Source organism: Lissotriton vulgaris, chromosome 1_1, assembly GCF_964263255.1.
Source record: "Lissotriton vulgaris chromosome 1_1, aLisVul1.2, whole genome shotgun sequence".
NCBI lineage: Eukaryota > Metazoa > Chordata > Amphibia > Caudata > Salamandridae > Lissotriton > Lissotriton vulgaris.
The window spans coordinates 2,027,721,925-2,027,736,377 of NC_141685.1; the positions used below are offsets into that span (position 1 = coordinate 2,027,721,925).

The 14,453-nt window shown below is 41.2% G+C and overlaps 1 protein-coding gene across 1 annotated transcript in view; it reads left to right on the plus strand.

Annotated features, from left to right (window-relative positions):
- The window catches only part of LMNTD1 (lamin tail domain containing 1), a 1,301,017-nt gene that overhangs the window by 715,317 nt on the left and 571,247 nt on the right, over nucleotides 1–14,453 (plus strand). Inside the window, exon 8 of the mRNA XM_086938753.1 lies at nucleotides 8,170–8,271. Coding sequence (XP_086794879.1) covers nucleotides 8,170–8,271 — 102 coding nt within the window. The remainder of the gene's footprint in view (nucleotides 1–8,169; nucleotides 8,272–14,453) is intronic.

Genomic DNA, 14,453 nt, shown 5'->3' on the forward strand with positions numbered 1-14,453 from the left:
ACTAGTAGTTCAGTGGCAAAGGAAATTTGTGTCCCAGTGAACTATTCCTTCCAGACAGACCAACCTCCCGTACATTCATACTACCTCAAGGATATTGTTTTTACTGACAAGTTTCAGCTGAATCCTACATTTTGAAGTCAGTGTGCCTGCAGACAGTTCAGAAGATCCATGCATCAAAACAAAATGACTGAATACCAAAATCCCACCAGCAACTAATTAAAAAAAAAGCACCAAATGACTGCAACCAAAGCCCAAAGACAATTTCTTTATCCTTTGAACTGAGTCTCAGAAATAGCTATTGTATTTAACGTTGTAGAAGATTGTTAGTTTTGGTTTTGATTGAACCATGAAGTCTCACTTGCATCTTCTGAAGACTAACAAGGACAGTAAATTCTAATGGTAAATTTAATTCTAGTGCTTAGCGGTTAGAAATGATATTCCACTGTTTTGGTCGGATAACTGGTTAGGTGGATGCTAGGCAGGACCGTATCCATGGGGGTCATTAGAGGGCCGGGCCAGCCCATAATGTGGCCCCCACAAATGACCGAGGCAGCCAGCACAGTATAGAGGTGCAGGATTTCAGATGGTGAATGAACAATAAAACATCCTTACTTTTGTACATTTGCTGTGTGTTCCAAGACAGGTTAAATGGCAGATTATATCTTCGTACAAATTACTGCTTATTCTTTTAACGTGGAGATATTCTTTATTTTTAATTCTTTGACTACAAAGTGAGAGGAGTTTGTGCAGTAAGCTATATGACAACCTTTCTGGGGTAATGGTAGGGACACTGGAATTTGGAAGCAGGGAAGGCCTAAATTATGGGGCAATGTTGACTAAATTATGTAGCAAGTAAACACAAATTACGTGGCTCAATGCAGCATATTTTGTGATTGTAATAATAATCCACATTTGTAAAGCGCGAACCATCAGCCGATAGGGTCTCTAGGCCCTTGGGGCCGTCGGGAAGATTAAGCAAGCTATTGCCCAGAGTTACATAGTGCTGGGCTAATCTGCCGCCGGCCCCGGGGATCGATCAGTGATCCCCAGATTCCGGAGTCAGTCACCCTGGCCGCGGCGCCACACCTCTCACTTCACTTCACTTCACTATCACTTCATTATTTTGCTGTTATTACACGTTAGAACTGTCTTGGCAAAGATTTCATTTTATTAGTAGTGGTTCCACATACAAATGCAGCTGCAAGTAACCTTTGCACTGGACCTTCTACTGCATGGCAGCATGTATTGTTGCATTTTAAGTAACCTTTGATCTGTTTGCGCTAGAAACCAAATTTTTCTTTTGTCAAAATCTACAGATTATGCAGCAGATGATGGCTTGTGTGGCAATGCAGCAAAATCATCATTATGCAGAAAATGCAGCAGGCGCAGAATCATATAATTCCAGTGACCATGCCGACAGAAAGTGCAAAACAAATACTGGCGGATGTCATTTTGTTTCTAATTCACAAAAAATGTAAAGGCCTGTAAATGAACTGTGCAAATATTCAAATATATACCAGCAGTTATAAAAGAACAAAGAAGCACATTGGGTTTTATTATTCTGAAGTGTGATGGAAAGATAGAGTTTAATAGAATCAAAACAAATCTTGGTGATGCACAGATGATTGTATTGCACATTTGTATAGCACTTATTACCCTCATGTGTGTCAATACAGCCCTTACCATTATGGACAGTAAGCTACGCTATTTAGGGTAGTGTGTGGTTGGAAAGATATTGTCTTTGTTTTTCCATGTTGTGCATGATGGCCACTGAAGTGATGTTATTGTGTTATGTGATGCAGCACGTAGCAGTGTGGTGGATGAAGAGATGTGAGAGACACAGATGCGCAGTATATATTTTTTCAGTACGCTGGTAGCTCTGCCGGTCCCTTTATGGTATTTCTTATAATTATAGTTGGCTTAGCTGGGTACTGTACTGGGTCGTCCAATCAGAAATTCTGGGGCTGATTTATTTAAATTTTATGCAACGAAACACATCAAGGAAACGTGCTGTGCTGTGTTGCGTGAAAGGCAGACAACAGAATTTCAGTATGTTTACAAAGATATGGCACATTTCTGCTGTCTCATAGCACTGCCTAGGGCCAATACAGTCACCCTTGTGCCATGGTGCAAGGGGGCTTGCTTTATGAGCAGGATTATTTTTGCGCAGGAGGCTTATTCCTCTTTCTATGTGTGCTGCAGAATGCAGCATTCATTAAACAAAACGTAACAAGTAGAAATAATGACATTTCTCCTTGTTACGCTTCACTGGGAAGGAATATTTTTCTAATGCACTCTCAGGCTTACTAGCTATAGTAAATGTGGTAATTCACCAAAGTCCATAGGCGGATGCATGAGAACACCCATTTCGGACCCATGAGCGCATTCATGTTGCAAGGCAGCAATATGCGCTGCTTTACGTTAGTTTGGATGTACTAAACCATGAAAAAGTCAGTCATGCAAAGTGGTTTTGCATGGCTTAATGAATACCAAAAATGATTTTGCTTGAGGGCAGCACCACAAAAGTGACACAACACTTAACGCAAAATCTTAGTACATCTGCCCCCTAGTGTATAGTTCAGGGACCAAACGCAGTTAGAACCCACCAAATGCATGCAGTCTGATGTCCTGTTCAACAAGAATTGACAGCTAGTGTCAGGAATATGATGGCCACATTGCATTAATTTCTTTGTTCCCTGTTCATAGGGGACTTCTCTAGTTCCAGGAGACCCCCACAATGGTAGGTATCTGGGATAGAGGAACAGAGAAAATCACAGTGGTCAAAGAAAGGTGGCAGGTGCTGCTGGCGGCCATGCACAGTAAAGAGAACATTTCAATAGCCATGCATGGTCTATGGAGAAAAGGGCTAGAGAGAGAATAAAACATTGAGAAGTAAAAAAGAACATAACAGAGAAGAGGTTCTAGAAAAGGAAAATAAATTAAGAGAATGGGGAGTAAATAGAGGAAAACAAGAGAGAGCAAGAGAGATCGGAATGGGAGGATAGATGTAACAAACAGAAAGGGATAGTGGGGTAAAGATTGGGAGACTGGGAGAGAATAGAGAAAGTAAGAGAGAGCCTAAGGAGCAAAATGAGAGCTACGTACATATAGAGAAACAGTGACTTGAGATTTTAAGTGGAATTTATAGCTTATCATTTTTAGACCAATATGCACCAGGCCCAATGCGATTTCAAAGCACAATTTTGCACTTTATTTTCTAAACAAGATCTTAGTGTAAGATCTAAAAATGACCTTGCATAGTGGTTATTAAAATCCTAATAATGTCTAACCTTTGTTACTTGACCCACATTGCTTTTTACAAATTACTTAACAATGGCACCCCTTGCTTTTTGTTAATATATGCTCGTGGTGAGAAGTGCCGACACCTTCTGCTTTAATGCATTTCAGCCATGTCTACATTTGCTGCTATAGTCGCTGGAAAGTGCAACCTACTTGCGAAGAAATCCAAGTTCCATTAAGGAGGGGATTTGGCTTTCCAGGGTACATTTAAATACCTGAGTCTCTTATTACCAGTTTCATAACATGAAGCTTGATTTTGATCTACACCTATAGTAATGCCAAACTATTCCTCTGCAAATACATATTTTCCATTTCTAGTAGGCTTGGCAGGCTTCCATGCATTGCACAAATCTTGAACAGAGTGAGCCTACTTTACAACTTTACACCCTTCGTAGTAGTACAACCAGTATTTGGGAAAGGATGCAATAATGGAGGACAACATTCATGTTTGGTCATTGTTAAAGGCCATGGCCCCTGAAAAAATAGTTCTTGATACATGCCTTTGTTATTAATCCTATTTTCCATTTTCAAAATAGAGAAATGAATGGACATTGACTTTATTAACTGCTACTGCTGTGTGATATGCATTTGAGTGACCCCAGACACCAACACTAAGAAGGCACTGTTTCTTTCAGAGTTTTGATTCACTTTGACCACTTTATAGAAAGCCTCTCCATGTTGAATTAGTGAAATTTTTATTAAGAGAAGGTAGAAACTATGTAGCGATAGAAGGGGAGGACTAATCAGTATAAATACCTGATGATATACGAACTCCTTTGGCAGCAGTTCAGATTAAATTCCACAGGACAGGCAAGCCCTCTCAGTGGTTCTGGTGCGTCCAGCCCAACTGACAGTAAATGCCTGTAATGATATGTTACACAAAACAGTGGTCCAAATTTATGAATAAAATAATGTACAGGAACAATAATCAAACACCTAATAAGTGATATGCCTTTTGTCCAGCCGGACAAGAATTTTATTTTTTCATTCAAATAGATTTCAAAAGTTATGAGAACCAATAGATGTCAAGCAGGCACAGCCCTGACCCTTAACATTCAAGACAGAACAACGAAAAATGTGGCCAAAAAGAAAAGCAAAAGTATGCCTGTATACTTGTAGTCAGTGTTACAGACTTAAATTGTTTAAAACACACCATTGCATCTTTTCATTATTACAATAATATATTGCATATGGGGTTGTTATGGTCGACGACGTTTCGATGCCATTTTACATGTGGGGCATCATCATCAGGACAAGCAATAGCATCATTGTTGTCTTGAGCATGAATTATTAGTACTATGCCTTTTGTCACATTACTACATATAAAATAATTACATGGGAGAAAAGAAGAGGGAAAAACAAAAGATAAACATGAATTCTAGGCATGTTACTTTAGACCTCAGAAATCTGCGTGAAGTGATCAAAAACAGCGAGTGAAGAGGTGAAAATCACAGCGGTTAAAAAGCGGCGCGTGTGGGTCGTGCGCTAAATAGGAGTGATCAGTGGACCATTGTGAAAGTGAAGTTTAAGTTTACCAGAAATGGTTATACAGCCGAGAGCAGGGGTCCTAAAAATGACAAAGTTGGTGTTTTACATGTGGGGCATCATCATCAGGACAAGAAATAACATAATTGTTGTCTTGAACATGAATTATTAGTACTATGCCTTTTGTCACATTACTACATATAAAATAATGACATGGGAGAAAAGAGGAGGGAAAAACAAAAGATAAACATGAATTCTAGGCATGTTACTTTAGACCTCAGAAATCTGCATGAAGTGATTAAAAACGGCGAGTGAAGAGGTGAAAATCAAGACCAAGTGGAGGATTATATATCGGTACACCTACGTGTGTGGTTTATATATGTACTAGTGAGACCACGAGGAAACCACACACGTAGGTCTACCGATATATAATCCTCCACTTGGCCCTGCATTATGCATGCTTTCGAGTTTTGGCGGAAGCTTTCCAGTATATGAACTGTTTGCCTCACGTAGCAGTCACCTAGTCTGCATGCCGCGCTCACCACTAGCTACTGTGATCGTGAACCCTCCGACAACGGCTCCAATCACCACCATCACTGATTTTAAAATCCCGCTCAGTGTTGGAAATACCACCAGTCATTGTTTTTACCGTGCTCGGGTTTTCACCTTCACTCGCGCCTGTTTAGGACACCAACTTCGTCATTTTTAGGACCCCTGCTCTCGGCTCTATAACCATTTCTGGTAAACTTAAACTTCACTTTCACAATGGTCCACTGATCACTCCTATTTAGTGCACGACCCACACGCGCCGCTTTTTAACCGCCGTGATTTTCACATCTTCACTCAGCGTTTTTAATCACTTCACGCAGATTTCTGAGGTCTAAAGTAACATGCCTAGAATTGATGTTTATCTTTTGTTTTTCCCTCCTCTTTTCGCCCATGTAATTATTTTATATGTAGTAATGTGACAAAAGGCATAGTACTAATAATTCATGCTCAAGACAACAATGATGTTATTTCTTGTCCTGATGATGATGCCCCACATGTTAAACGGCATCGAAACGTCGTCGACCATAACAACCCCATATGCAATATATTATTGTAATATTGAAAAAATGCAATGGTGTGTTTTAAACAATTTAAGTCTGTAACACTGACTACAAGTATACAGACATACTTTTGCTTTGCCTTTTTGGCCACCTTTTTCGTTGTTCTGTCTTGAATGTTAAGGGTCACGGCTGTGCCCGCTTGACATCTATTGGTTCTCATAACTTTTGAAATCTATTTGAATGAAAAAATAAAATTCTTGTCCGGCTGGACAAAAGACATATCACTTATTAGATGTTTGATTATTGTTCCTGTACATTATTTTGCTCATAACTAGGGACCACTGTTTTGTGTAATATGATACTGCCAAGGTCCCTATGGCATACCTTTTGGGTTCCCTTGTCTTTTTGCAAAATGTAATGATATGCTAGCACTTTTGCATGTTTCACCATTCTCCTTCAATATACTGTCGATATTTAGTAATATTTATTCAACTTTCAGCAATTAATTTCAGTTGAATTTACTTGAGTGGCTAAATTTGTACTAGACACCTGTTGACATAATTCAGGATTTTGTAGCCATTCATCAGAGGATTGCTTCCACTTGTGAGTCCTCGCCTGCTGCTGATAACTGTGGTGGAATATCAGACAAAGTATGGCACATCCACAGCAACTAACTTCCCTCTTGCTCAGAAGCCCATTTTTTTGTTTTTGTTCTTCAAGTTCAATTTCTGTGACTTCAAAGTATAAGGGCATTTCCGAGACATATCTTTAAGAGGTAACACGCTGGATCTGTTGTAGGCGTTTTAATCACTGAAGTTGGAGCAGCCGCTTTAGTTTATAAGGAACAAAGCCTTATTTCTGTTTTCCAGGAGAACAATCTCAGAGTTTAGGGTGGTGGCGCATCTCACAGTTTTGGTAGGCATGGATCTGAGGATGCTGAGAAATAAGAAAATATTGACAGTGTTGCCCTTCTTTTTTAACCACCTGTAGTGGCATTGTCCATAGCTATTGGAGTGTCTATTTATTTCAGGAAAATAAACATTTTAGCAGCAGTACTATATGATTGTATTCTTTTGTGGTAGAACTTGAGGCACTGAGAACAAACTACTATGAACGGAAACCGGGTATTGTTGTACTGTATTCATGGAGTTTTAAAAAGGTATGTTTTGGTCTCCTCTGGGGCATTTACTTTCACTTGCACCTTCTTGTCTCGTTCTAATGTTGTTTAGTATAGCTTGCTTGAGCGATAGACCACAAACCTTCAAATTCCATTATTGTTATACGTAAAAACTTTAATGGTGCTCCAACCCCTAATTCCCTACCCAATCCCCTTCTCTCTCAATCGACACTACCAGGGTTTGGTCATTTGTGGTGCTAGACTTTCTATTTTTTTAGTAGTAACTTACACTTGTAAATTAGGCTCCAGTCACTTTTTCAGGGGGTGGAGATATGTAAGTTGCACAATTTGAATAACTTTGCACTGGTTTTGTGAATAGCCTAAAGTAGTAAAGTTTCTCAAACGTTTAAGAGTAAATTACACATATAGATTTACTCACAAGTTTTATTTACCTTTGTTGATAGCCCTGATAGTTGTATTAGGTAGCGGCTCAAGATGTAGAATTTTGCTCCTAATAATATGTTTACTGCAAGGTGTATGCTAGACAGCAAACATTTCTTGTGATTAAGTAGAAAGAGTTTCATATTGCAGATTATACCATCTTTGCTTGTGCAATCTTATATGTAAAAGTGAATATATATATGTTTTCCTATTAAAAGAAAGTGTTAGCAATCTGAAAAATATAGCAAGTGCAACTTATAACTATCAGGCATAAACTATGTATGTAACAGTCACCAATTTAACCTCATTACGGGCCTTTTCTATGAGAAGTCTTGTCTTGCTCCTGTCTTAGGTGTAAATTACTCCTCAATCGCCAAGGCTGATTCACAGAGCATTTTCCTTGAGTTGTTGTGTCCTACACCAGGCTTAGGTGTGACCTACCCATAGATTTCCAGAAGTAAGACATGCTTCCTTGCTTTGTAAACCAGGAGTCATGCTTAAAGCCTCGCCAAAGGCCAGAGCAAGACTATAGAGATGTCACAAATGAGCTTTTTGAGCATCCATTTGCTCTGATGTTTCAAGGGCGGGCCAGCAGGATTTCTGATTTTAGTAGCAAATATATCTAATATTACTGAGTGTATCGATGGATATAATGAACTCATAAATAGAAGCAAAAGGTGTAGCATCATTCTACAGTTTGCCTAAAAAAAACTGGTGATGTCATTAATATCATGGGTCTTTCTTGCACTCACAAAATGTCTTCCTGTCCTTGTACAGCTCCTAGCCGAAGAAGCCAACAACAATGCCTTCATTGACAAGCTGGAGCTGGAACACTTGAGAAGTCTGCAGCAGATTCGGTCCCTCGAGGCGAGGCTAGAGGTCAGTGTCTGTCATTTCACTGCTAATTACACCATTGGGCCACTACAAAGGAAACTCACAGCAGCTGCAGATGGAGATTTCCATTTCACTTCCACGTACATTATGAATAATATGGTCAATTGTTTCACAGGAAGAAGGGACACGCACCAGCCGACAATGACTTCCTTCATGTACTTGCTATTTAATTTCCTCTGACTTTTGGGAACTTTTCGTCTTTTTCATGACTCCAAAAAAATGTGAAATTAGCTGTTAAAAAGTGGAATATATTTTAATTAAAAATGAATTAAGAGCAGCGTGTCTCAATTGAGATATTCTGAAACGTGTATTTTGGAGGAAAGTGAACGTTCCCCATGCAAGACTGTAGTGAGGAAATGAATGTGTAGGCCTTTGTGCTCTTGGCCATTAAGGTGCCACTTTGGTGCCTTGGCAAGGGGTTGGCTCCATCAGTGACAAGGCTTTGCTGTATGTTAGCTTTGAATGATTCTCTGCTCTTGTGTGAGAAAAATCCGCAGTGCTTTTTCCTGAGTAGGCCATCGGAGTTCTCTCTAACAGCTACTCATACCTTTTGAATACTGTGTTTGATAGCATGAGTACGTCAGTACTTGTGTAGCATTCACTTAGTGCATGCATGCTATAGAAGTGGATGATTGGTGGCGAAGGGTGGCCAGTCCAAGATCACACGGAGTTTGTGGGTGGGCGCTGTGCAATTGCAGGTGATAGAGCGCGCAGGTCACCCGACTAACATTTATTTATTCCTGTGTACCTGACTTACCAATCCTTGTAACAGGTACCTAAGATCACAATGGATCAGGAACTAGTTTTGGGAGTAGGTAAATAGCATAAAAATACTGTGCAACATTATAAATAACGGTTGTACTTTATAATAACCACAAACGCAAGAAGTTTCAAAAACCTTTATCTAGTTATCGTTTTCTTCAGTTTCCATGAGCCACAGGTTAATACAAATCAAACTATCTATCACTAAGATTAAGAAGATAGTATAACCATGAATTAAAGTTAGAAACATTTAGAATTCGAAAAATAAAGGGAAGGGGAAAAATAGGGAACACGCTATTCTTAGATCAGCAAACTGTCACAACTTTACTAAAGGGAGGGTTAGGGAAAAAAAGGGAACATACTAGCCAAAGCAGACTTTTGATTATCACTAACAGTCTATAAGAAACGAAACTTTACTTTGATTCGTCCAGATGTTCTTATTAACTAAAGGGAGGGTAAGAATGGAACACACTATACATGCATGTGATTCTGAATTTTCTTAAGGGTAGGGAGAGAATGGAACATTCTAATAAACCAGTTTGCACGAAAACCTTATTGTAGAGAAAAACAGGGTAAAGGACAATAGGCAATTTGCTTTATTCGGGAAAAGGAAAGAAGTTTAAGAAAGACAACCACCCACGCAATTTTATATTTTCCTAGGACAGAATGAAGACCAACCCTGGCCACGGGTTGGTCGGAAAAGGCGGGAAAGGACCCTCAAGGACATAGGCTGCCAGTAGGCGAGCAGGTACAGCTCATGGACAGTCAGGACAGGATAACCTCAGGATTTGGATCAGGACCGGGCTCACCAAAGGGTACGACCAACACCTGCAGCTTCGGATGCAACGCCTGCACTACCCCCTCTCTGCAAGGAATCTGCCAATAACCCCGATTGGGTTCTCGAATCTCCTAGCAAAGTGCTTTGCCAGCACTTAAGGTTTCCCAAACTTCGACTGAGTCTGGGAAAATTCCGGACAGAGTGCTCCGCTGCTCTCTGTATCAGTCACCTATAGAGTTCGTTGGGTCAGTGACAGGTCAGCTATTCGGACAAGTCGGACAATTTCTCTAGCTAAACCTAGGTATATTATACTGTTTTTCGGGACAATGTACCACCCACAAATGTTGCAAGTGAAAGGTTCCCTATTTTCTGATTGGGCAAGGGAGGAGGTTAGGCCAGGGTACCTCCTAAATTTTAGACTTTCCCAGACTTAATATTCATTTTCGAACCCACCCCTTACATTCCAGTTCCCATGGCAAGAGAGGTTTTAGCAGACAATGGGGTACGCAATAAACTTATACATTTGTAGCAATTGCAGGTAAAAGTCAGCTTCTTCAGCTAGGTCGGAGTGCAGGTTCCCAGGAGCATCTTGCCTTCGGCTGCCAGCTGGCTGGGTTCCACTGCTGCATGACTTTCTTTTCCCTCATCACATGACTGGTTCTATACGGATTTCAAGATGGAGTACCAGCGCTTCCCAGCCCCCCCCCCCCGAAGATGGTACATGAAAAGTAAGCGAAAACAATTTAGAAATACAGGAAAAATGAATACACTGTATACCGTGAATGGCTATACTACATCCCTTACTTTATAATAACTATAGCATTAGGAGTTAAGCAGAACAAACGGTTTTGCTAAAGCAGCAGTGCAAGCACGGAGCATGTGAAAAACAAAGCGGCCATTTTTAGCAATGCTGCGCATGAGCAACAAGTTCCCTCCAGAACTGCGAGTGCGTCACATTACGTGGGTATGACCGACGCATGCGCAGACTAGTTTCCCGCAAAGCAGCGACCATATTAGAAGCAAGCTTCATTACTTTCAGTAAACACATAGGGAAGCGTCTCTGGGACACCCCCGTGTAGTGTAAAAGTGCAATATTAATAAGAAAAACATGTTGAATTAACTTATTAATGTTATTTGAGGTTCTTGATACAAGCAAGTCGCGTCACATGCGAATACTTGCTCCATCACAGGTGCCAAAGCACCAACATGGACACTCACAGGACAGTATTTCACTAATGGGATCAAGTACAAAAAGATTGCACTTTAACAGAGAGAATTGCAGAGAATGTTTTTTCAAGAATTCCAATGCAAGGTACATGTCCATTTTCTATGAGAAATCGTTTTCAGGTGTTTGTTGTTAGGTTTTGGCTATCTATTGACGAGGATTGCGGACAATACCAATACTGCAAAAGTGTACTTCGGTTCAGCCCGCTGCTTACAATAGATTGGCTTTCCTGTTCCATAGCCTCTATACCATCCTTTTGATTCAATCACTGGCTTCTTTCCACTGCTTACCTTTAAGGAACTACGTTTTTTTTTCTATCAGTACTCCAAGAGAAAGTATGTGCTTTCTTCCTCTCTTTCTCATGTGCTGCTTTCCCGCTCAAATTCTCACCCATGATGTCCATGTTTCTCTGCCGCCCCCAGTTCATTCAATGTTGTCCCATCCCTTCTATCTGTTTTCTGCTTTATTTTAATTTTATTTTTCAAATCTCTTCTGCCCCTTCATTGCTCCCCCACACTCCACCACTCTCTTGCTTTGCTCTCTCTGCTCAGCATCAGTGACTTGCTGACTCCTCCAAATCTTCCCAAATGCATTTGTGTTTTTAAAAAAAGTTCATTTAGTTTTCTTTTTTTGAAAGCCTGTTACCTGCAATTGGCTAAGGGTGACTCCTTTCACTTTGATGCAACGTTTTTAAATGTACTGCTCCAAGATAGGTCTCTCTCTTCTTGTTACTGCAAATGTGTATGTAGAAGTGCTTGCAAATCCTTATGCTGTGGCAGCTTGGTAATTATATGGATCAGCATCAGCAAAAGCAAATGGGGTAACATCTCTGAAAGGTGAGAACTATTGAGGTTGCTAATGGTTGTTTGCAGTGATTTTGAATGAGATGGTTTGTGGCAAGGCTTAGTCTAGCTGGAGATGGAAGTACTGGCCGTGCAGCACATTGAAGTGTTCACCATGCATGGGCCGTTGTGACCTTAATGAACATTTTACCACTCCCATATCTGTTGCTTCTGTGGGGGCAGGATCAAAGAGACATGGTGGATGAAGTGTAGTTTAGGTGCCCCATGCACTTGTACTCATTTATTTTGATGAAGTTGGAGCAGAGAGGATAACTGGCCACACTGAATGAATGTGCCTAATCCACAGTGCCCAGTGCATCCAATAGTTAATACTTTATAATTGGCTTAGCCAGTTCTGCCTAGTGCTTTGACATTCACACTTGTTAGTTTTGTTTTGCTCATTGCTTCTGATAGGTTGTGCCATCCCTTTTACACTCTGCTATATCATAAAGTATCTTCTGCACCTGGATATCCCTGTTAGAGCCTGCACTCAGTATATACCTGTTTATGAAGCTGTTTATGATACAGGTTCTTTGGAAACTGATCAGGAGTTACATACTTTGTTTTTGGATATAAATTCAGTTTAATTTATACCCAGAATCTGACTTATTTCAGAAATCCTCACTGGATGTCACATACCCAAGCACCGTCTTGTACAATACTGAACTGGGAAGAGATAAGACTATGGATTCTGCACTAGTTGTTTGTTTTTAGGATAATTTTAAGGTCGAGCCCAGGCAGCGTGTGTGCTGGCTCTTTGAGACATGTTGTAAACACTTTGTGGGCTTACAGCCCGCCCGTCGCTTTTTATTTGTGTATTTGATTGTCCTTTAAAGCAGCTTGGTTGCTAGTGGTTAATCTTTCCTCTGTGTTCCTCCTTGTTATTATTTGTTCTCTCCTGTAGAGCAGGACCTAACTACTGGTATCTTTATACTTTGGTGCTTATCTTATCGTACCTGGGACAATGTTTTTGTTTCTTTCTTGTTGGTCTTAGTCGAAGGTTCACCCGTACTTATTACTATCGGCATTTGTCATTTTTATTCAGTATATAGTTTACAGACAGTAAGATCAAAAAGGACACTGTTATGTGATAACGGGTGAGTGTATGTCACCCGAATTGAAATAGAAGAAAGAGACTAGAATAGAGGAGAGGTAATAGAAAATGGGTGAAAGAAGGAAAAGAGGCAGATGTATATCTCCAGTTTCAAGGATCCAATCCCGAAGGGGAAGGCCAAGTTTTGCCTCTTATTCGCCCTCACACACCCAGAAGGATGTCATGCTTCATCATCGGGCTTTTTCTGGCTCCTCGTCGGGCCAGCGCTGCAAAGCCCAACAGGCCCCCGAAGGGTCTCTTTCACGGAGATATTTTAAAGAGAAAAAGCCGGTAGGTGAGTGCGGGTGTGAGGGCGGGGAAGGAACGATAAGGGATCCAGAGGAAAGAGGTGGTGTGGTGCGTGCAGGAAAGGTTAAAACTACCTAGGGGTATCCACTGTTGGGTAATTTATTCTTGTGGTGCCCCTGGTATGCTAAAAAAAACAAAGGGTTGGTGAGTTACAAGAGGGCTTAATGTGCCAATGTAACTAAACACAAGGTTGACATGTTTCATGCTATATAAGTCCTAGTGATCTGTAGCGTTTCTTCAGGACCTAAAAGGGAATGTAAGTGCACGTCAGTAAGGGAGAAAAGCCCGTCAAATGTGTGAGGTCGCTCGTGGTGGACCCTAGGGAGAAGTACCCAGAAAGTCAAATGATCTCTATACGTAGATCTGTTCATGCGATGCCCTCTGAATGTACGTTGGGAAAACTCCAAAGGCTTAGCTGCGCTGGTTGTGCCTGCATCCTTGTGAGGTTAAGATGGGTGCTCGCTCCTGCGCACCTACCTTCTCCAGCAGCTGCGTAGCATCGCGTGGACAGATCTACTTATAGTGCCACTCCACTCTACACAGCTGTACTCTGTGCAACTTCACTCTGCTCTATGCCACACCACACCACTCCACTCCACGCCACTCCACTCTATGCAATGCCGCTCCACTTTACGCCATGCCACTCCACTCTATGCAACGCCGCTCCACTCTACACAGCACCACTCCTCTCTACACAACACCACTCCTCTGTACACAGTGCCACTCTGCTTTACGCCACTCCACGCTACTGCACTCTATTCCACGCCCCTCTATGCCACACCAATCCACTCTACTCCATGCCACTCCAATCTACCCCACTTCACTCTACGCAATGACACTCCGCTCCATGAAATGCCACTCTGCTCCATGCAACAACACTCTGCTTTACACAATGCCACACAACTGCACTCCTCTCTACACCAAACAACTCCACTCTACGCCGTGTCACTCCACTCTGCGCCACGCCACTCCACACAAGCCACTCTACTCAACGCCCCTCCACTCTATGGAGTGCCACTCAACACAACACCACTCCCCTCAACACCACTACCCTCTACATAATGCCACTGTATACCACACCACTCCACTTAATTCAACTCCACTCAATTCAACTCCACTCCACTTTATGCAACTCTACTCTGCTCTTACGTTATGCCA